At 40.4% G+C, this 24921-nt stretch overlaps 1 protein-coding gene across 1 annotated transcript in view; it reads right to left on the bottom strand.

Moving 5' to 3' along the window:
• Positions 1 to 4622: 4622 nt before the first annotated feature.
• LOC145359343 (26S proteasome non-ATPase regulatory subunit 11) overlaps positions 4623 to 24921 on the bottom strand; it is a 77120-nt gene continuing 56821 nt past the window's right edge. Inside the window, exons 11-14 of the mRNA XM_080213947.1 lie at positions 17602 to 17637; positions 15479 to 15530; positions 14576 to 14718; positions 4623 to 5123 (exon numbers count right to left, since the gene is read on the bottom strand). Coding sequence (XP_080070073.1) covers positions 14576 to 14718; positions 15479 to 15530; positions 17602 to 17637 — 231 coding nt within the window. The 3' untranslated portion in view covers positions 4623 to 5123. The remainder of the gene's footprint in view (positions 5124 to 14575; positions 14719 to 15478; positions 15531 to 17601; positions 17638 to 24921) is intronic.

Here is a 24921-nt window from a genome sequence, read left to right as displayed (position 1 = left end):
GCAGGATAGAGTTGAGCCTGCCACCTCCAGAGGCAGGCTCACGGCAGCAACAGAGACCAGCAGATGGGGACACCAGCAGGAATGCCCATCACAGTTTACTGGGACATAGCATTGTAGTAAACCCCCCCTCTCCCCTCCATATACCGCCATGCATCTAACCAAAACCACTCTTCTAGTATCCATTCTATTGAACACATGAACCACTGGCAAAATTGACAAGTCTCTGAAAATAATTCAGAAACTGAAACAATAAGCAGATGCTTTGCAAAGAAATTTCAAAAACAAAAGCTCAGCTCACAACTTCTTAGAACTGACAATCAAGCAGCCATTCATAGTATAAATGTCAGAAGCTTAAATTCACTTCAGGACTCATTCTGACATAAACATACAGGCAATGAAATCTTCAAGAAACTGCAAAATAATAAATGATGTCAAACAAAAACAGAATGCTGGAATATCTTAGCAGGTCTGACAGCATCTGTGGAGACAGAATAGAGCCATCGTTGAGTCAGGATGATCTTAGTCACAACTTATTTTACTCCTCTCTGCAGCTACATGACATTGCTTGCTGCAATGTAAGCACATTAGCCATTCTTGAAGCTCAGTCCAGCGTTCATAAAGGCATTTGGAAACTTCAACAAAAGCAGGTGAAAGAAATAACCATTTTATGAATGTCTGGTTGAGCTCCCAGAATGGCTAATACACTCAGCTCACAATAAGCCATGTTGAGACAGCTGCAGAAGGTGGCAGCAGTTGTGTGTGTGTGTGTGTGTGTGTGTGGGTGGGGGAGAAGGGGGGAGGGGGCGGTGGTGGTGAGGCCAGGCAGAAAGAGTTTTGCTTGACTGACCTGTCTTGTAACAATCTCAAGCTTCTTTTAAGTTTTTTTTCTCCACACTGATTATTTACACAAGATTAAAGGTCAAGTAAATCAAAGCTCCAGACAGTGATCATATAAATGGCTGAGATTGATTGGCATCTTTATCAGAAGCTAAGAGGGCTAATATATTCCCATGGGAATACTGAATGGCTCTTTTTCTTATTTGATGACTCAGGGCTGGGATTCCCCAATGGTTCTCCTCCCTGAGACGCCATGAATATACCTATTTCCGACTCGGGGATGGAGAGGGCATGAGGAGGGTTGAACTGCCCACCACAATAATGGATTCCACAATATATCTAGCAAGGGCTGCATATAGATAAATAGCTTTAGATATATGGATCAATGGAATGTCTTCTGGGGAAGGGGGGACCTGTACAAGAGGGACAGGTTGCACCTGAACTGGAGGGGCACCAATATCCTGGGTGGGAGGTTTGCTAGTGCTGTTTGGGAGGGTTTAAACTAATGTGGCAGGGGGGTGAGAACCAGAACCGCAGGACAGTAAGTGTAGAGACTGGGGAAACAGAGACCGAGATAAAATTAGCGCAGAGTGAAAGCAGGCAGAGGGAAGCCGCAAGGCTCAGTGGGACTGTAGGTCTGGAGTGCGTTTGCTTCAAGAAGTGTAACAGGTAAGACAGATGAACTGAGAGCCTGAATTACTGCATGGAATTATGATGTTTGCATAATTGCAATTACATGGTTAAAGGAGGGACAGGACTGGCAGCTTAACATTTCAGGTTATTGTTGTTTTAGACAGGACAGAAGTGGGGAGGGGCGGGGGGGGGACAAAAGAGGTGGGAGAATTGCATTGCTGATTAGGGAGCACATCATAGCTGTGTTAAGGGAGGACCCATTGGAGGAATCTTGTAGTGAGGTATTTTGGGTGGAGATCAGGAATAAAAAGAGTGAAATCACCATGATGGGAGTTTACCAAAGACCTCCCAACAGCCCACAGGAGATAGAGAAACAATTGCGCAGTCAGATACTGAAAATGTGTGAAAAAAGCAGGATAGTTCTGATGGGTGACTTTAATTTTCTCCCATATTGACTGGGAATCCCCTACAGCCAGGGGCTCACTTCAAGAACCATTTGTTAGATGTTTCCAGGAGAGCTTATTGATACAGTATGTTGACAATCCAACCAAGGAGAGAGTCATACTAGATTTGGTATAGGGAATGAGCCAGGCCAGGGGATCAATATTTCAGTGGGGGAGCATTTTGGGCTCAGCGACCATAATTCCATAAGATTTTATGTAGTCATGGATAAGGACAAGAGTGGCCCTCAGGTAGTTGGGCAAGGATCAAATACATCCGAATTAGACAGGAACTGGGGGACGTGGATTGGCTATTTGGGAGCAAATTCACGTCAGACATGTGGGAGGCTGATAAAGGCCAGTTGATTGACGTGCAGGATAGGCATAGCCCTGTGAAAAAGGATAGAAACAGCAGGATTTGGGAACCATGGATGACAAGGGAAATTGTAAATTTAGTCAAACGGAAGCACATGATAGATACAAGCATTTGAAAACGGTTGAAGCCCTTGAGTATAGTGAAAGTAGGAAGGAATTTAAATGTGAAATTAGGAAGGTGAAAAGGGACCATGAAATGTCTTTAGCAAGTAGGGTCAAGGAGGATCCTAAGACTTTTTATGCATATATTAGGAGCAAGAGAAAGCATAAACCCACTTAAGGACAATGGAGGGAAGTTATGGTGGAATCACAGTAAGTGGGTGAAATCCTTAATGAGTACTTTGTATTGGTATTCATCACGGAGAAGGACATGACAGATGTTGAGGTCAGGGACGTGTGTGTGAATACTCAAGAACATTAATATATCAAAGGAGGAAGTGTTGCACATCCTAAATTGCATGAAGGTAGAGAAGTTCCTGGGGCCAGTTACTGCGGAAGGTAAGGGGTGGAATAGCTGGGGCCTTAACAGATGTGTTCACATCCTTTATGACCACAGGCGATGTTCCAGAATACTGGAGGATAGCCATTGTTCTTTTGTTTAAGAAAGGAAGTAGGAATAATCCAGAAAATAACAGGCCAGGGAGCCTGACATCTGTGGTGGGGCAGCTTTTGGAGAAGATGCTGAAGGACATTTGCAAGAAAATGGGCTAGTTAGTGACACACAGCACGGTTTTATACAGGGAAGGTCATGTCTCACCAACTTGATTGAGTCTTTAGGAGAGGTGACAAAGAAAATTGATAAGGGCTGTGGATGTAGTTATGTAGACTTCGGCAAGCAGTTTGACAGGGTCCCACATGGCAGACCGGCACAAAAACTAAAATCACGTGGTATTTGGGGTAGGCTGGCTAGACGGATACAGAACTGGCATAGTTATAGAAGACCATAGCAGTGGGTGCTTTTCAAAATGGAGATCTATAGCTAGAGGTGTTCCGCAGGGATCAGTGTTGGGACTTCTGTTAATACATTTACAGATCTGGAGGAAAATATGGGTGGTCTGATTAGTAAGTTTGTAGATGACAAAGGTTGGCAGAGTAGTGATAGTGCTGTGCATTGTCAGAGGATATAACAGGAGACTTTGGCACAGGAATGGCAGATGGAGTTTAATCCGGACAAATGCGAGGTCATGCATTTGAGGATCAAATTTAAGTATGAATTATACTGCAATAGCAGAACTTTTAGGAATATTAATATACAAAAAGGATCTGGGCATGCAGCATCACAGTTTCCTGAAAGTGACAACACAATTGGCCAAGATGATTAAGGCGGCACATGGCATGCTTGCCTTCATGATGCGGGACACTGAGTACAAAAGTTGGGAAATCACGTTGCAACTATATAAAATGTTGGTTAGGCTGCATTTGGGGCCTAACCAAATTGTGTGCAGTTCTGGTCCTCGCATTATCAGAAGGACATGGAAGTTTTGGAGAAAGCGCAAAGATGGTTTACCAGCGTGTTACCTGATCTGGAGGGTGTTGGCTATGAGGAGAGGTTGAATAAACTAGGATTATTTTCACTAGAAAGACGGAGGGTGAGGGGAAACGTGATAGAGGTCTACAAAATTACAGGACGCATAGGCAGGATGGATAGTCAGAGACTTTTTCCAAGGGTGGAAGTGTCAATTACAAGGTGGCACAGGTTCAAGGGGGAAGTTTAAAGGAGGCGTCCGAGGGAAATTTTTCAGGCAGAGAGTGGTGGATGCCTGGAATGCTCTGCCCGAGGATGGTGGAAGCAGGCACATTGGTAATATTTAAGAGGCATCTGGATGGGTACATGAACAGGGAGGGAATAGAGGGACATAGACTGAGTAAGGGCAGAAGGTTTTTTTTAAGTTAGGGCATCATGATCGACAGAGGCTTGGAGGGCCTGTCCTATACTTCACTTTTTTTGGTTTTTTGTACGTGGACTGGCTACCAACGGCTTTTTTCCTGCTTCAACAAAAGTTGCCAGACATGGGAATGGGGGCTGGAATCAGTTTCAACCTGCCATTTTTAAAGCACTTTTGTGTCATTCCAACTCAGAAAAATACAAGCCTAAGACAATCTTCCTTTTCCCCTGATCACAAAAGACACACACAAATAAAGCAGAAAATATGTACACTATGAGTGACTCATCAATAACATTACATTCAAAATATTCAGACATCTGTGGGGAAGCCAAAATAAGGTTTTTTGATACCTGCGAGTTCCAATAGTCAATATACACAGTTTTTCGCACAGGTTTTGTTCTTTCTCGTCAAAACTAATTTAGAAATCTAAAAATAAAAGCACACATCACACTTTGAAAAAAAATGTTTTCTTCTTTATTTATGAACTCATCTGAACATCAGATATACCTGATAATTGTTGGTTAGCAAGAACCGTTTGTACATTTGATATTGATGGCAAGAACCAAAACAGCGACGGCATGTGTAGGAAACTGTTGGAAAACAAGTCAGGTCAAAAGCAGTGTGATGTCAGCCAGGTCCAGAGACAGCATGGGTCAACGGTCAACCAAAAACCTCTGGATATAACAAAGCGAGAGTTTGGTTAAACCCTCAACAGAATGGAGCAGGACAAAATATGACAAAGGATTTAAAAAAAATGTCATACCATCCCCTGATAACCTGCTGGCTAAAGGCTACATCAAACCGGAACAAACTTGTTCTGAACAGAATGAGTTTGACGAGGGATTTAAAAACTTTCAGACTGAAAGTAGGACACACTGAAAAAATCCTAGCATTTCTCCAAGCTCCGTTCTCTTCTGTCACACAGTCCAACTCTCTGGAACACAGTTGCTCTCTGTGGGAGGAAAAACAAACAGCTAAGCAAGCTGTATAAATGCCAGGCTGACAAAGCTGAAATTGGTTACATACTTCATAGTCAAAGAAAAATCTACTTGAACACAGCACAGCTCTCATAGGAAAAAAGGAGACAAATCATCTTTGCAACCATCAAAAATTGATCAATCCATGCTGTCACAAATTGATTTGATACTGAAGGAGGTTATCATTTGGTCCATTAGCCATTATAACAGCCACAGGGACAATGTGCTCAACAGACTGCTGGCTGAAAATGGACTCCAGCTGGACCAGATTGTCTCTTCAGAACTTCAAAAAGGTATAGAATCCCTACAGTGCAGAAAGAGACCATCTGACCCATCAAGCCAGCACCAACAATCCCACCCAGGCCCTATCCCTGCAGCTCCACATTCACCCCACTAATCCCCCCTGACACTAAGGAGCAAGTTAGTATGGCCAATCCACCTTACCCACACATCTTTGGGCTGTGGGACTAACCCGAAGCACCCAGAGGACAGGAAGCCCACGCAAACACAGGAAGAATGTGCAAACTTCAGGGTTACCCAAGGCCAAAGGAAGTGAACCCCAGTCCCTGGTGCTGTGAGGAGACAACACTAACCACTGTGCCACCACGCTACCCTTAATATTCAGATTAAATTATGTTATAACAATTAATGTTATATTAACTTGGTTTGTTTTCCTTTGATTTTAGAAGGTTGAGAATTGATATTAGAAAGTGATAACAGGATTCACTGGGAGGAGACAAACTATTTCTGTGGGCACAGGAATCCAGAACAGGAAGATGTAATGTTAAAATTTGAATTGAGCTGTTTAAGAGGCAAATCAGGAGTCATTCATTTCAGTTTGCAAGTCAGCTGACAAACCGGGGGTAATTTTACCATCCTGGGGCGGGTTGGTGGGAGGCATACAAACATCCATTGGCCTTGGTGGAATTTTCCAGTTTTGGGGTGAACACAGCTGGAAACTCCCAACCCTAATCTCAAAGGCTCTACATCAATCTTCTGTGCTGAAGGCAAAATCTCTCTACTATGCCAAATTCACGGTCACTACTCTCAATTTCAAAGTACAGTAATTTTCATGCCCTATTCTATGAACAAAATAATCATGACTTTTTGGTATCACTATCAATCATTTTTGTTCTTAATTATCAAGTGAATACAAACTTTACAAAATGTCAGAAACTGAATTCTGCTTTTTACTAAAAAGAAAATACAATTAACTGTCATTGTAAATTCTCAATTTAATAAAATTTGCAATTCCCCAAATAAAACATTTGTTTCATAAACAAAACAAATGAACCATTTTTATTTGCAATGGCTTAAATTTAGTATTTTGGGCATGGAAAAACAATGCTACATATTATTCACTAAAAATCATCGATGACTATGCCTCATTTTTTCAAACCTAAAGTCTTACTTGTATTTTAAACAAGTAAAATATCCAGAAAAGACATTCACACATCTAAGCTTGGAATCACTTATGACAGAAGAAAAGTGGGGTTTGCACTAATGCTAAACTGGAACAGTAAATATAGACACACGGCCCCACCGAACTCCAGCAACATGGTTCGAGACTGAGAAGTTAGTCTCACACCCCATAACGTCACGTCATGGAGTATCCTCATTTGTAACAGTAATACGGTGCCAGGTTAGTCATCTGAGGTTCTAACTATCTGGGCTCTGTACATCCAATGACAGAAGAATCCAAAGAAATAACTTGCCTTTGCTGGTGGATAACTTAAGCTGTTTGAATCGAAGGCATTTATTACACAATGAGTAATTCAGGCAATGGTCAAAAGGTGCATTAGGAAAACATCTAGAAACTGAAAATATAATGAATAGTCAGCACGGATCTCAAAAGGGAAAAATCTTTGATCAACCGTACAAAATTCTTTTGAGATAGTAGAAAAAGTGGATAAGAGTAATTCAGACATAATATATTTGGATTTCCAAAGGCATTTGATAAGATACATACTGGATATGTGACTATGGTCAGAACATGTGGAATCAGGGGATAAGTCTGAGAATTGATTGCAAGCTGGCTACAAGATGAGACAACAGGGGATGAAAGGTTGTCACTCAGATTGGCAAAAAGGTAAGAAATGATTTCGCACAAAAGATTTGGCTGGGACCAGAGAATTAAGTATTCAACTTCAAAATTTTTAAATCACGCCAAATTGCAGCTTTGTAGTTAACATTGGAGAGCTGCAGGAAGACATCAATAAACTTGCAGAACGGGTATGTGAGTGTTAAATAGATTTCAATATAGGTAAGTGTCATGGAGTGCAAAGGAAGAGACATGCTCTTTGGAAAATGGGCATTTGGTTGGGAATCAGAAGGATAGATTACCACAGTTAATAAAGCAAAACACTGGTTAATTTCTTGAGGGATAAAACTGAAAAACAACATTTTATATTCCACTTTTGTAAAACCTTATGGGCCACACGAAGTATTGTGTACTGGCCTGCATATTAAAAGGAGAACATAGGAATACTGGAGAAGGTATAAAAACACTTACTACAATAATACCAGAACTGAAAGGTTAGAATTATCAGGGAAAACTGAATAGGCTGGGGCTATTTACTCTGGACAAGAAAAGATTGAGGGGTGACCTGATAGAGGTCATCAAGATTATTAAAGAGCTGGATGAGACAGACACGGACGTTTCCACTTGCAGAAGTGACCGTGACTACGGCCCTTAATTACAAGATACCCCATAATAAGTTCAGTAAGGAATAATTGAGACAACCAGCAGTCTATTAAGGGGAAATTAGACAAACACATGAAGGAGAATGGAGAAGAATACATTGATTGGGCTAGTTGAAGTGTGAAAGGAAGTTCATGTGGGTGCATATAATATTTCAAACCAACATTTATTGCACATCTGCATTCCATGTGATCTGACAGTGGGTTGCACACAAACTGACCTTTCACGGAATAGGCTACAGCTTCAAAGCAGCACATCTTTCCAAATGTGTGTAAGAGATGACAAGACAGCTGAGATCAGTTAACATAAAGACTTTAAAGTTGTGGTATATTTATGGGAAGGGAGTAAAGGAACCAAATCAAGGTTTAATGTTCAAAATTAATGCCTTTCTCAGATATTTATGAAACAGCAGGCCAGCATTATAATCATTTGACCTGCAAAGCAGCAAGTTTATATTTCTAGATAAATTACATTTATCTGTGGTTGAGAGTCTCTCACAAATTTGTGCCACTTAGGTGTATAACAAAATTTGCATATAAATTCACTCAAAGATCGATTAAATTGGGAAAGGTTTCCAAGCCAATTTATGTGACGTTGCCTTAAGTTGATCTCCAGCCAAGACCTTAGAACTCCCTCACTTGTCAAAGCAGTAAATTAAACACCGCACTAAAAATATAGAGCCAATTTCTCCCAATGTTCTGATGAGTGATGTGATTTATATATCACAAGACAGTTGGAGATGGCCAATCGAATGCTACACAAGGTATGCATTAAACTAGGCTACAGAAATCTCAGCCTCAAGCTCTGTGTAGAATTTGAGTTCAGAAGTGTTATCATGGAATGAGACAGCATAAATTTGGTTGCTAACTTCATTATGCTGGCGACTGGGTGACTGGAGAAGAAAGTAAGAGAGGCAGGAAATCTAGTCAGTCCCATTCACCCAGATCCCGGTAGCAAGTTTATTTCCTTCAAGGGCCCATCTAATTTGCTTCAAAATTACTGACCATCTTCACTTCTACAGCAGGCAGTGCGTTCCAGGTCATTGACATTTCCTGCATAAAGATGTTCTTCCTCACATTCTCCCACCATCTCTTCACCAGAATCTTAAACCCATGTACCTGGACCTTCTATAAGTACTAAAGAAAGAGCTTTTTCCATTCAAGCTTTATTCAAGCCTGTCTTAACTTGTATACGTCTATCAAATCTTCCCTCAATCTCATTTTCTTCAAAAGAGAAGTCCAGTCTTTCCAACCTAACCTTATAACCAAAATCCAACCATCTTTGGAACCACTCTGGTCAACTGCTGCTTTGCCTTCTCAAGGATATTCACATCCTAAGGTGTAATGACCTGAACTGGATGCAAAGCTGTAGAACACACCTAACTAGAGCTTTTATAAAAGGTTCAGCATAAATTCTCTGCTTTTTCACTCAATGCCTTTCTTTGTGAAACCAAGAATTTTGCTAACCACCCTCTGAACATGTCCTGCCATTTTGAAAGATCGATGCACGTGTACTCTGTGCATAACACTCTTTAGAATTATGCCATTAAGTCAACACTGCTTCTCGCTAGCCCTTCAACCAAAATGCATCACCTCGCTCTCTGGCCATTCTGCTTGCCTGTGTCCTGCTGCCAGCAATTCAGAAAATTCACCCTTTATTCTAAAATCCAAGCCATAAATATATAATAAAAAAATGAATGGTCCTAACACTGACCCTTGGGGAACATCACTGTTTACTTCCCTCCAATCTAAAAAACAACCCTCTATTCATGTTTCTGTCATTAAGTTTTTTTTATCCAACTGGATACTTATTCTACAAACTTCAATTTTGTTATCTAGCCTTTTTAAGCAGCACTTTTCAAAAGTTTTAAAAATTTGTACAAGCAACATCCACCACATTCCCTTCATCAACCATATGTTTTTTAAAAAAAATCTATTAGTTAAACACGATCTGCCTTTTACAAATGTGCTGGTTGGTCTTAATTAAGTCAACCTTCACCCAGATTATGGATTCCAAAACCTTTAGCTACTGCAGTTGTTTGTACTGGCCTTGCACGCTTTCCTGGACATGTGCCACTGCCCAATATTCTGTTACCTCCCTCAAATCTAGGGCAGCATAAAAGATTAAAGGCAAGACATCTACTCCTGTCACCATTACTTAAACAACTTGAGTTGCAAGCCATCTTGACCAAGTGACCGATCTGCCTTAAGCACGGCTGGCCTTTTCAATACCGCCTCCTTTTCTACCAATATTGTCAGATTTCTCTTCTCTAAACTCAGTTACAAAGAACTTCTTAAATAATCAAACATTGCCCTGAACTATAAACATACATCAACATATCTTTAAAGAATCCACTCTATTTACGTGCTGGTAGCAGCATCCCTTTTGTACTGACTTCCAATGTAGAGGAAAAAACATTACAAAATAATGCTTCCATGATAGAACAGCACAATGTTCTAACAGCATAACAGGGTAATTGATTTCTGGTCAATTAAGCTTGATTACTTACAAAATTAATTTCCCTCACTGAAAAGGAGCATTACTTCAGGAGATCTCTCAACAAAAGAATAAAACCAATGGACAGATGAAAGTGACCGTTTTTAAGACAAATGTTTCACAACACAATGAAGCAACTGTGATCATTAGGAAACCTACAAAAGACTCATTTGCTTCTTATAGACCAGTGTCGAGTGAATAGGTGGTAGATCGGGACCAAAGCAAGCAGTTGAAAGCTGGCTTAAAAGAAAAGGTACAGCAGACAGGAGGTGGGTTAGGCAATTTGAATCATGGAGTTGCTGGCATTGGACTGGGATAGTAAGTAGTCTCACAACACCACATTAAAGTCCAACAGGTTTATTTGGTAGCACAAGCTTTCAAATGAGTAAAGGAGTAGTGTTCTGAAAGCTCATGCTACCAAATAAACCTGTTGGACTTTAACCTGGTGTTGAGAGACTACTTACCGTGCCTACTTGAATCATAAGAGATGTGTGCAGCACAAGTAAATGCTTTTTTAGTATCTGCTTTTAATGCCAGTGCAACACAAAAGCAACATTTATAGGGGAACCTTCAGATTGTGTTTCCATTTTAGGTATTTAATTAGTTTTTGTGAGCCACATGATTGGCCCACACTAAGCACATTTCAAGCATTAAAACTGGGAGCAATCTACAGTCTGAACATTTTTAATATCATATAGAACGTAAAAAAGGAGACAGAGAAGAAAATAACACTCCTGGCAATTAGAATCTGCTCCCAAGAAGATGGGTAAACACAGAGATTTTGACTTCTGTCATCACTCCATCAAGGCTGCCTTTATGTGGTCTAATTTCATCTCTGCTAATGTAATAAAATGCTGTAAAATCTCTAGGTTGTGTGTGGTGCATACACAAGATGAAAGGCTAACAAATGAATAGAAGAAAGTGATTTCCCAACGGATGATATTCACTAATAAAAGTCTATCAATGGAAGGGCTAATCCTGTAGCACAGAACTAGATTTCAAATCCTTCAAATTTAATTAATTTGAAATGTGTGCATGTGGGAATCTTAAATGAGCTTGGATGCTGATGGCTGGTCAACCAGCTCCAGACTTGGTGGGCTCACGCACATTGAGGATGGAATCTAAAAAGGTGCCTCACTCATGGAATTATAGCCCATGTCAGTAAGCACTATTCTGCGGAGGAAGATAGTAATGTAATCAGTTAATTGAAAAAAAAGATCAGAAATTATAAATTCAAACCAAGAGGATATTATAACCTAGATGAGCTTGGTGCAGCACATTTAATCATTCAAATCCTATTCTCACAAACGATATGGCCTCTTGGTCTTTAGTGGAGAGCTAAAAATCTCTCTCAGCATTGAAACAGTCCAGTTACAAGAGGACTGCTTTGACAAATGAGGCAGATGTCATGTTTAAAGTAACAAAATACTTTGTTTTAATATCTTTCTATAAAACATTTTATCTTTATTAGCATTGTAGCTTCAATTCAATTGCTTTTTGCTGGTGTGTACACCAGAAACACTGTGCCTGGAGCTGAAGCCACAAGTGTAGAGAAGTTACCCCCTCTCTGTAACCCCTCCAACTTAATGGACTGCATAACAGATGTTAATTCCAGTTAGTAAATATAATAAATATGATACCAGCAGTCCGCCTTGTGTCCAACGAGGGGCATAAACAAGATGGGTCGTACTGGGGCTGCTCTTGGTTGTTCGAGATTGGCCTAGTGCTTCATGTCGTTAGCGTGCGCCTAAACTGGACCAGATACTGGGCAAGACGACAGCTCAGTGACTATCGCTGATTGCCGTGCAGACACATGGATTTGGGCCGGTGTCTGTGGGGGTTTGCGCATCCTCCCTGTGCTTGCGTGGGTTTTCTCCGGGTGCTCCGGTTTCCTCCCACACCCCAAAAATGTGCTGTTAGGCTGATTGGCAGGAATAAATTGTCCCTAAATCAGTTTCCCTCAATCTGGATGGCCATAAAACATTAGACAAGGGTCGTGGATGGAGAGGGGGACTGGTGGTGTTGAGATGGCGGCGTGGGCTCATTGGGCTGAAGGGCCTGTTTCCCAGGCTGTTTTTGTTCTTTGTTTATTGCACATGAACAGCAAGTGTACTCTATTTTAACTCTTCTCATCCAGTCCCTCACTCCTTCCCCTAGTTGCCAGAACTGCAACATACTTCCCCTTGTGCTCACTTTCCATCCTACCAACCTCCATATTCAAAGAATTGATCACTGCCATTTCCACCACCTCCAGCATGATGCCAATACCAAATACACACTCCTCTCCCCTGTCAACATTCTGAGACGGATATTTTCTTGTTAACACCCTGTTCCACTCCTCAATCACCCTTGCCTCCTCCTTACGCCTTGTTCACATGTATTTGCAGGTGTAACACCTGCTCTTTCACCTCCTTTCCACCCCCTCACTATCCAAAGCCCCAAACGCTTCTCCCAGGTTAAGCAATGATTTGCTCGAACTTCCTTCAATTCAGCATGATATACTCGCTACTCTCAATGTGGTCTCCTCAATATTAGGAGAATCAAAGGCAGATTGGGTGACTGCTTTGTGGAACACTCTGCTCAACCTTTAAACTTGATGCAAGCTTCCAGTTGTTTGCCACTTTATCACCAGCTTGCTCTCTCAGTCACATTTCTGTCCTTTGCCTGATGCAGTGCCCCAGTAAAGCTGAACAAAAGCTCGATAAATAGCACCTCATCTTCTGATTAGACATTTTGAAGCTTTCTGGGCTCAGAGTTCAATGTGAAAGTTGTCTCCCATTTTGAGTTTTTTTTGCTGTGTGCTAATTTGAATCTTATTTTTCATATTTTTGCTTTCAGTGTTCATTATCTTGCTATTCAGACTCGCTCTGGACAAATCCTTTTTTTTTGTACAATTACCACTCCCCTTGCTTTTTATCCATTAGATCTGCCATTTAATCTCTCCTGCCCTCTACCCAACTTTCCCTTTTATTCTCTCCCACCCTCTTCAAACTTCAACAGCATCTTCCCTTTGTTCAGAAGAGTCACATAATTCGAAATATTAACTGTTTATCCCTTCACAGATTCTGCCGATCCTGAGTATTTCTAGCATTTTCAGTTTATTTCAAAATTCCAGCATTCACAAAAATTGTTTTTTATTTAGTCTTTAAAATGAAGTAGATCTGAAGGGCAGGCTTGAATTAGGCTGCAGGATAGTATGCCAAGTTTCAACTTTAAGACACACAGACATAATTCATACCTTATTTCAAAATTTTTCATTCTGTCCCCTAGTCAAATAGCAAAATGCTCAGCAGCTCAGGAAGCAATAATAATACTTGGATTTTCTCTGCAGTACAGGTGAAGAAGCTGAGACACCCCAAACTGAGGTTACAACATTATTGTAATTACACTACGACTAATCTATATACCCACTTCCAATATAAATGCAGACATAGGAATATTTAACAAAAGTGCGCACTTTTGTAAGATTTAAGAAAATTAACCAATTACTCACATAGGGCGTCAAGAACTAACATTAAAGCAGGGTGAGAGGTGGATATTTGAACAGAGTGAGAGGTGGATATTTGGACAGAGTGCAGAAAGAATGGCATTGTGCACAGTCTCCACTGGCTGGTGTGTATAATTGTAGTATGACAAGTTTTCATTATAAAACATAGAAACTGAAATTTAAAATTTAACAGTAGACATAAAACAGGTCCAAAGAATACATTTCTAACATTTTAAATGCTGATTATCTGGCTGTGAGAAGGAGACAAAACTAATTGATTGGGATTGCTACCCCAACTTGTTGGGAGAGGGGAACAAAATAGAGATTGAGCAAGATAAATTGATGGAGCAAGCTAACCTCATTCAAAATCTAAGTTGTTTTATTTGATTAGGAAAATGGTAGAAGTAAAATGATCCCTTTGAATTCTATTGTGGTTCCTAAATGTGACAGTGAAAGGTACCTATTTAATCTTTTGGCCTTTAATTTAATATCAGCTGTAACAGGCTCACGTCTAGGGTCTTTATTGGATTTTTTTCCTCGCCAGGCAGCCGCACAAACTGAAAGTAGAGAAAACATTCCATGATGTCCAGTTTCATGGAATGATACCATACTTCCATATGAATAATGCATTACCCTCCAGTATGAACCGGAGATATCGGCTGGATACGGCACATATGTCAGCTATATCTATACAGGATTATTTTACAGAAGGGATGCTGTCTCTTGCACTATATTATACTCACCTATGTTAGCTTTTTTGCCTTGTTGTAGAGCGAGTCCACTACTTTACTCATATTCTGGATTGTTTCAAGCGCAGTTTCATATGTTTTATCTACTGGAGGCTCATCAAACACAATCAGAACTCCCTCGCCTTGGTCTAAAATACCTGAAGTAAATACAAGAAAAGATGCAAATGTGATCTGAAATAGAACGTGCTAGGAATATTTTTAAAATCTAGTTACCTTGCTAGGATTACTACATTTATTTAAAATCTAAAGAAGCATCAATCCAATACCAGGAAAGGTACATAATGTATAATTTCCAGTGTGAAATTATACAATTGAGAACAGCAAAGTTATTCCATTAATAATACTGATGAGGTTGGTTCGATACCAACAAATCTTCGAGATAATTTGCCCACACTAGTAACCACAGGTCAGTCAGTTACTTTAATAGCCTAAAATATCCTAATATGTACAGAGTTAAAAGGTGATAAAAAGCAATCACCTCATTTAACTTATTTTTAAACATAAAGCGATCTAAAATTCCGCATGGCATTTTTAACAGCCAAAAGGAATATTGTAGGACATGCAGTACAGTACTGGAACAAAAATGCCACTTGCAGCTAATACTTTCGTCCCATCTGGAACAGGTAAAAAGTTATTTCGAACAAGAGATGTGATCAAAGTTTAAATCATATATGTCTTGAGATGAATTGAGAACTAAAAAAGAAATAAAAAGCAACTCGACAAAAATTTTAGCCTTAAAGATATTGCATAGTCAAGATTTAAAATTGTAATTGCAACAGTGACTAGGTTATGTAGTTAAACTGATTACATGGAAAATTATTGTGCGTGTCAGAGCTGGGTATGATTTTAACTTTGTTGTAGCTTGTGTGTTCAATATAGAAATTGTTCAACACTTACCATGAAATTTCTTATCCAAGATCATTTGAGAGAGTTTCCTTTCCACATCACCCTAGAATTACAGGACAGTGTTAGCTCCACATTGCATTTTATAGTTGTCCAGCTGAAGATATGTCACTTTGGTAGAATTATCCAGGACAAAACTGCTGAGTCTTATGCCATCTTGGCTAAACTAGAGCAGATGGCATTTCAAAAGATCAGTCAAATCAAGTTTCCAAGGAATGTCATAACTAATTGGGAAGCTTAGCAGGTTTCTAGATAAAATGAAACTATCAATTTATTTGACGGTCTGTTACAGTCTCATCATTTCAGTGGCACTTGCATCAATAGCTTCAACCATCAACTTCATGGATGGATACAGATTTCAAGTTAATTAAAACATTTCCCCATTATGAATTCCCTAAATCAAACAAGCAGTGAATTTGCTTAATTCCAAAGCCTGGATAAAAACGTGAGACTCATCGACAAGAATGCAATTTGTGTTTGTGACTCAACTACTTGGGACATAACTTCATGAGGTCAGTGATTGAATCACTACATATTATAAAACCAGCCATCTGCCTTTCTGTATAAAAAAAATGTAAATATGTTCCATGAATGGTTACTTCCACATACACTGATCATGTGGTTCCTTGTCTGAACTCAAAGTTCATATAAAATTGACTGCAGTAAATTAACCTGTTACAACCCGAGTCAGAGTCACAGCGTATCTCTTATGCATTGTCAACTACAGAAAAATTAATACAGCACTTAAAAATGTCATAATTCACTCCCAACTCATAACACCCTCATTGCTTCAGGGAATGCTGAGTAGCAATGGCGCTGGGAGGCAAGGTGGATTTCATTTGCTTGGCTTTGAGAAACAGTGCGGCATGATTGTGAGGCCAGTTGCTACATAGCATAACTAAAAATAAAACTGCTTTTTATAAAGACTACTGTTTTTCCCGTAGAAAAAGAATCAAAATGAAGACCTTCAGTTCCAGAGCAAGAAGATAACCCGGTTCTATTTTTGTTTCTCACCAAGGTGAAGGATACCAGTTAGAGGTTGAAACTTTTATAATTTCACTGTATCAAATTAGAAAACTTTCAGAAACCAGATTACAATAAGGAGTGTAAATAATTCTCTTGTTTCATTACTTTGGTTCTCACTTTATTACAGAATGTGCAGATTCAAATATTTGAGAAAATATCAATTTAAAGAATATATGTTAAATTAACCCAATAATTCTTGTGAAAGATAATTAGTTATAGTAACTGAACTATACTGCAGTTTTAATCCACAATTTCCTTTCTGTTTGGTGGTGTTAATTCCCTGCTGGGAATCAGCTCCAGAGTCTATTATTCTCAAGTAAAGTCTAACATTTACAGTATTTTCCAGCTACTCCATCAGGAGAATTTGGGGACAGTGGAGTTTGTCCCTGGATAAACTAAAGTGCATGAATGCTGTCTAAATGCCCACTTTTGCCAAAGCTAATTGTAGCACTTTGGCCAAGGTCAACTGACTAAACAAAAGTAAGAGGATCACATGGGACTTCCTTAGTCTGAAAGGTTCAACTGCAGTTAGTCAAGCACCAGGGAACTGAAGAGTGCTTCAGTTTGGGGTCATTTAGTTTTAGTGGCATCTCAATAAGGTTGCTGTTACAGAAAAGTGTCAAGCAGATTTCCAACATAAACTTGTATTTTTAAAGTACCTTTTGAAATGCTTTCAAGCACATGCAGACCAAAATTAATTACTTTGAAGAAATGTACACATAGAGAAGCATAGCAGTCATTGTACTTGCAACAAGATCACCCCCAACAATACTAAAATCAATGACGAGTTCACTTCCTTTTAGTGTTGGCTCAGGGATGAATGTTGCAATAACATAATATTTGAATAAGATAATGGCAACTTTTTAATGATGTTTAATGACTTTTTACTGAACCTTTTAATTCTCATTTGAGCCAGTGCAAATTTTAATGTTTCCTTCAACAATTCACTGAATAAATGTTCTAATCTTGGACTGAGATTACAGTCCTTGATCTTATGCCTGAGATGAAAGCAAGTCAAGCTGAAGATTCAGACCAACATCAACAAAATTCACAGTTCTGCATTCCCTGCTAAAATATTAATGATAACGTACCTTAGATAGTTTTATAATACTTGCTATGTGCTCTATCTGTAAGATTAAGAAAAAAAGCATTTTATTTTGCTATCTCTAGGTCATGACTAGAAAGGCAGGATTAAAAGAAATAGTTGCAAATCACGTGCCATAACGGCATGTAAGGATCTTCAAAACACAATCAAGCATCAACACAAGCTGTATCTTTCATTTTAATGTTCAGAAGTGTTTGCCAAAGAGATTACACACTTAATATTTCTAAAAGTGGATATAACGATATTCAAAACAACAATTTAAATATTTACAGTAGTGAGCCTTTATTAAACAACAGTAGGCAGTCTGAAAGTAATGGCAACCTTACATGGCAATATATTTGACTAGTTAGCAAAGCATATGGGTTTCATAAATAAAAGTATTGAGCACAAAAGCAGGATAGTAATGCTGATCCTTTATAAAGCTCTGGTTAGACCACAACTAACGTAATGTGTGCAGTTCCAGTCACCTCATTTTAGGAGTGTGCAAATGTCCTTAAGATTGAGGGGGAAATGGTGGCGTAATGGATTAGTAAACCAGAGGCCCAAAGTAATACTCCAGGAACCTGGGTTCAAATCCCACCACAGCAAACAGAATTAAAAACTCTAATGATGACCATGAAACCATTGTCAATTGTTTTAAATACCCACCTGGAAATCTGCTGTCCTTTATCTGGTCTGGCCAGGTTTGACTCCAGACCCACAGCAATGTGGTTGACTCTGAAATGACCAAGCAAGTCATTCAGTTCAAGGGCAATTAGGGATGGCCAATAAATGCTGACCAAGCCCATGAATTAAATAAAATTACTAGGACGGTTCCAACAATTAATTCACCTACAAGTTTAGGTTGAAAAAATTGGGGTTAGTCTCCTTAGAACAAAAGGAGGTCAAGAGGAGATCTGGTACAAGATTATAAAACAGGTTCAAATAAGGTGGACAAAGAAAAACTGATTCCAAAAACCAATGGTAACAAGGGGACACAGATTTAAAGTTTTGGGCAAGAGATGCAGGAGGGATGACGTGACGAACAACTTTGCTTTTTTATTACATAGTGAGGGGCAAAGACCTGAAGCAGAGATGACCACTGTAGAGAGCCAGCACGGACTCAAAGGACAGAGCAGCCTGGTTTTGTGCTGTTAACTGACACTGTTAAATTCCTTCACAGGATGTGGGCTTCGCTGACAAGGTCAGCATTGGTTTCCCATTCCAAACTGCCCATGAGGTGGTGGTGAGTTGCCTTCTTGAACTGCTGCAATAGTTGTGATGTAGCTACAGCCAGAGTGCAGGATGGGACTTCCATAATTTAGATCCAATTACAGTGTCAAAAGTAGGTGACCAAACCCTAGTGAAAATATGAAAGGAACACTTTGGCACTGGACCAAATCTAAGATGGTTGGTCACTCAGAGTAAAGGCATGGTAAGATCATTCCAAGTAAGAAGTCTCACAACACCAAGTTAGAGTCCAACCAGTTTATCTGATAGTAATCTCACAAGCTTTCCGAAACAGTGTTCCTTCATCAGGTGTGTGGAAGGTTCTGATCAGAGAAGGGCATATAAAGTCACACAGTTTACAGAATAATGATTAGAATGCAAGTCTTTACAGCTAACCTGCTATTCCAGTCTTAAAATGGAGGCAATACACATCTCTTTAACCTATGCTAATGCTATCTCCACTCACATTGTCTGCATCTTTAAGACTTAATAGCAGCTAACCTGCTATTCAAGTCTTGGACCCATTGGCGCTGAGGGGCAAGAAACCCTCTAAAAGTTCTTCTCCATTATACGGCTCTATGTCGGCTGCTTGTGAGATTCCATATTCTCTGAACACCTCAGATCTCAGCTCGGGACCGCATATTCAGTGCGCTCTCTCTGCTAAAGCCTAGCCCATGGTCATTATTGATCCCAATCAGCTAGAGACCCCTAAACTTGGAGTTAAAGATGGCAGGAAGGAATAGTAAAAGTCTCTTATCTATCACAGAAAAGGGCAGCATGGCCCCTCCAGAAGCAAGGGCAAAAAATGATGCACCAACTGAATGAGCTTGTAGGATAACATTTCAATTTACTAAAAACATTCAGTAAAACTGAACCAAAGTATGGAACTGCCAAGGGACAGTGGCCCTTGGATGATACTGAGTGTGGGAGAAAGCCAAGAGATTGCCCAGCTAGGGCCATGTTCGCTGGTCCCTCACGGTGATGAGTCAACTTAGACAGCAAAACAAAACTATAGGTCATGCAGAGTCAAGGAACTCCAGGATCAATTAGGTGCAGTATGTACCTCGGAGGAAAAACAGAACTGTCAGAAACCAGCAGGCAAGATGATGATCCTGAAGCACAGTAAACCTCTATCAATACCTATTCCTAGAACGTACCCTGTTCTAGAAGAAATAGGAACAGGTACAGGCAAAACAGCTAAGGGAAGTCTATGAGGGAGATGAGTCTTCTCCCTCGGAGGACTCAGAATGAAGGAGGGGAAGAAACACCTAAGAATATTTTTCCCTTGAAATATGGGAGGGTAAAGATTGAATTTCAAAGAATAGATGCAGATGGGGTCACTTGTACAAAGAATAGATGCACGTACCCAAAGACCCAGAAAAGATTGATAAATGGGCTAAGGAAATACCACATCGTAAGAACAATGGAGCAAAACGAGGGATGCTTTGAAACGCTTGAAAGGAATTTATGGGCTTCATATGTTGGAGGTATGCGGATATTACCCTTTATGGTTCCAAATGGAAAAAAAAGCAGGACGTTACTGATTGCTGCACAGGAAGGATTGGGTCAAGCCAGACAGAACCTCAGGGGGGACGGAATCAGATTAGATTGTGGTGTACAGCATATATGCCAAGCAAGACAGACTGGAGTAAAATAGTGTCATGTCAGCAGGGAGTGAAGAAATCAATGATTGTGAAGAAAGGTTTAGGACAATGTGGATCAAACACTCAGACATTTGGGAAGTAATTGTGGGGAATATAAATGGAAGTGTGTCGATGCTGTTAAAAATCAGCGTTTGTAGCTGGCCTGAAATCGGAATTATCCAAAATGCTGAGGGTTAACAAACCCAACTGGGAAGAGGAAGGCATTACCGAAGCTCAGCTAATTACGTACCTTAATCAGCTAGAACAGGATATAACCATGTTAGAGCTGCACAACCTTCAACCAATGACAGGTGCCTAGATTGAGGTCATGATTGTGGATACAAAGGTCATTGGGCAAAGACATGTTGATCATACAGGCAAGGCAAGGGAAAGCACAATGGGAAGGCACAATGGGAATTCTGAGAATGCTAAAGACAAACCGAACAAGTTAATAGAGCAGTTTAAACAGCTCACTGCCCAACAACAGGAAGCAGCCCTGCAAGTGGCAAGAAACGGAGTGGCCCCTACCTGCTTCTTGCGACAATGAGCTGAGCCGACAGCTTTTATGTGAATGCTAGGGTAGGTGAAGACACCGAAGCAGAATTGACATATATACCCAGGAATCAGTTACCACAGGTTCTCCTGTTTGGGCTAGGTGGGCAACTGGGAAACAGATGTACGTGTGAGACAGTTCCTCTGATATTACAGCTGGGACCACACAGAATCGAAACACCTGTAAGGTACGACCAATCACAGGTGCTCACCCAGATGGATTTGGTTTTGTTTTTCTCTAAGGCAAAGTCATCTGGAATATCAGGCTCTTGGAGGCAAACTGAAGGAACGCCTGGTTTGGGCTAAGGACAAGAATGATTGTGGACTGTTACAAATGGACCCAGTAACCTTTACTGGGATGCTTCCACCCTGCACTGGGCAGTATTCCATTAGCCAGACATCTATAGATGGAATCCTGCCCAGCATGAATCAGTTACTGGAGAGAGAAGTATTGACTAAAACTCAAGCGTATCAACAATCCGATACAGCGGTGAAGGAAGCGAACAGAGTGGAGATTGGCAATAGATTACAGGAATGCTAACCAACAAGTGGATAAACTAACCCCTTTGATAGCCAATCCTTTAACGATCCTTAGCACCCCTTCACCGTAGAACAAGTGGATTTCAGTAATGAGCATGGCAGATGGCTTTTGGTCTGTCCCCTTAGCACCTGAGATTCAACTTTGGTTTGCTTTTGCAATAGACCAACGACAGTACATATGGACTAGACTCAGATTCCACAACAGCCCTACAGTTTATCACATAGCATTACGAAACCACCTTCTAGAGATACTGCAGGCTAATTTGGTTATCATCCAATATGTAGATACTATTACCAAAGATGTAGATTCCATTTCCAACAGGTTGTTGCTGCTTGGGAGATGCCACGCAAAGGCCGAGAAAATCATTCCAGGTGGTGAGTGGGTATACATCACGAAACCTCAATGGGAATTGCTTAATGCCAATTGGAAAAGTCCCCACCACGTTCTGCTTGTCACACATTCCGCAGCGAAAGTTAAAGGCAAGAAAACTTGGATCCACATGTCACACACCAAAAGAGCTCCAGAGAAAAACTAAGTCTAGATACTGTTAATTGGTTGCCAAAACGATGAAGCCAGTGTGTTCGTTGAGACCATGTTTATTATACCCATTTTCACGTTAATTTAAATGTTCGAGTGCAGTGAATCCACCATCCAAGGTTGTCCAGTGCTCCCCTAGGGAATTACAGATTACTTATCTTTACATGCCCTATATCCATGTTTAACCTCTCAATGTTGGATCTGTTCACACATTCCCTTCAATGGGCAAGGTGGGGTGCCAATAAGAGACTTCCCACTCAATCCTCTGAACACATCTTGGTGATGTTTCAATAATGGAACCCATTCCCCCTCACCCTTGAATGACACCACCAATTGCTCATCCTCAGATATATTGGTACACAGGTTGGTATCAACCTTCCTTTAATATATCCTGCGAACCACTCTTGCGTGAACTTTACAAAGGTTTACCAAGAGCTCCTTGATGCTTCCAGTGTCAAGGCAATAATGTCATCATGCTGGGAAACTTTACTGCCTGTGATGTTATCACAGTTTGAGCCCCTAATGACAGTTAATCTCATTACCGAACCCTCTCAATGGAACCAACTGGATCTGTGATAGCCTTGCATAGCCATGGTTACCGGCACATTGATATGGATCATGCTACTTTGGCTATGTTATCCCTCACATTTTTTTGCCGCTCTCCCGTCTCCTGCAAGGAGAAAGAGGACTATCATGGAAACTCAGCACTTCTCTATCCTGCTTCTACGAAATGGTGCAGCCAACTTGTGCAGGCAAAGTATCAATATGGCCTGTTTTGGGAAAGGTTCCCAATGACACCTTTTTGGCGCTAAGATTAATGATAAGATGGCAACTACCCACTTGCTAGCCCTCCAAGAACTGTATGGTGCTAACCTTTGTCATAGCATCTAGGGCATGTGCTTTAATTGACACTAATTGTTGTACCTATGTCCCTGATAACTCAAACTATCACTAACTTGGCTGATCATATCAAAAAAGAAGCTCTTAACCTCTATCACCCACCTTATGGAGCTGTGTTCAGGCTGGTTGCATTCCCTAGGAACACCCATAGTGCAAGCAATTTTTTTTTTAAATGGTATTTTATTTGTTTTATATCTTGTCTTTCTGGTTATTAAGTGCTGTCATAAGCAAATGATTGGTAATGTTTCAGAAACCACTAAGCTTCTCCCTGTTACATTGGTTCCCCTCATATTGACCCATATCAGTGCTTATACCTAATCCAGCCCAGAGTGGGTGCCAGCTAAATTGGACCTTTCCTTCTGTTGAAGGCTGCTCCACAAGTCCTGGGGCCACAGATAGATGGAAACAATTTTGTAATATATGTTCTTGCTTGCTTAGTTCTTCTTCCATTAAGTGTCAGGAAGAATCAAGGGAGGGATGGGGAGCATGAGGGAGATGACTGTGGGAAGCCACTCTTATTTTACTTTTATATAACATTTTCTATGGCATATTATTGACAATTTCACATGGGATAAACCCTGCTGAAAGTTTATCATGTTACAATGTTACATGTGCTGCTCTGCTCATCACAGACTCAGATTTGGTTAACCTTGGCAGAAGACCACTAACTCATGCACAATGCACGATCAGAAGTCCAGACTAATCAGTGTTGACCATTTTGTGTTGTGTTTAGTTAACCAATGAATGTAAATGGGCATTCTCTGGAGTAATGAATAATAGTACTGTGCAAGAACAACTAAAAGGAGTGAGCAAGGTGATACTGAAAAGCTGGTGCACATCTTGAATGAACTCCCAATAAATCTGTCCAAGACCTACGACGTGGCACTGAATTCTTGAATTTAACATTTCCAAGGAAGTCTTTGAGAGATGTTGCAGTGCATCTTGTAGATAGTACATACTGCTGCCATTGGGCTTTGGTGGAGGAAAGAAATTAATATTGAAGATGGGGTCTCAATCAAGTGGGTTGTGTCTTGGATGGTGTTGAACTTCTGAGTGTTGTTGGAGCAGTCATCATCCAGTATTCCATCACATTGACTTGTGTCTTGTTGATAGTGAACAGGCTGTGTCTGGATGGCAGTTAATTGTCACAGCATTCCGTTGGCCAGGTCAGGCTGCATACAGACACAATGCTTTGGCATCCAAGGAGTCACAAATAGAACATTTTGAATATCCCACTTCTGACCTTAGGATAAAGGGAAGGTCACTGATGATGGATGGGCCAGGACACTATCCTGACGAACTCCTGTAGAAATGTCCTGGGATCGAGATGATTGACCTCCAACAACCACAACCAGGCATGACTCCAACCAGAGTTTTCCCAATTCCCGTTGACCTCAGTTTTGCTTTGCTGTTACACTTACACTCAAATAGTGACTTAAAGTCAAAAACAGTCACTCTTTGTCTTGAGCTCAACTCTTTTGTCCAGTGACACTGGCAGAACCCAAACTGGGCATTGGTAAGCAGGTTATTGTTGTTTAAGTGCTGCTTCCTAGCAATGTCAAAGTTACCTTCCATCACTTAGCTGATGATCAAGACTAGGCTGATGGGACATTATTTAGCTGGGTCAAATTTGTCCTGTTTCCAATGGACAGGGCATAACTGGGCAACTGTCAGATAGATGCCAATGTTATAGCTGTAACATAACAGCTTGGCTGTTCTGGAGTACTACAACTAGAATGATGTCAGGGCCCATAGCCTTGCAATTTGCAGCTGTTTTTGATGCCAAGTGGAATAATTCGAATTGGCCGAAGACATCCATCTGTGATGCTGGGAATCTCGGGAGGCAGAGATGGATCATCCACTTGGCACTTCTGGCTGACAACTGTTGCAAGTACTTCAGCCTTGTCTGTTTTACTAAATCCTG

The sequence above is a fragment of the Carcharhinus amblyrhynchos genome, chromosome 27, assembly GCF_965287045.1.
Source record: "Carcharhinus amblyrhynchos chromosome 27, sCarAmb.v2.hapA, whole genome shotgun sequence".
Taxonomy (NCBI): Eukaryota; Metazoa; Chordata; class Chondrichthyes; order Carcharhiniformes; family Carcharhinidae; genus Carcharhinus; species Carcharhinus amblyrhynchos.
The sequence above is the reverse complement of the archived record's forward strand: the minus strand, read 5'-3'. Positions and strand labels throughout refer to the sequence as shown.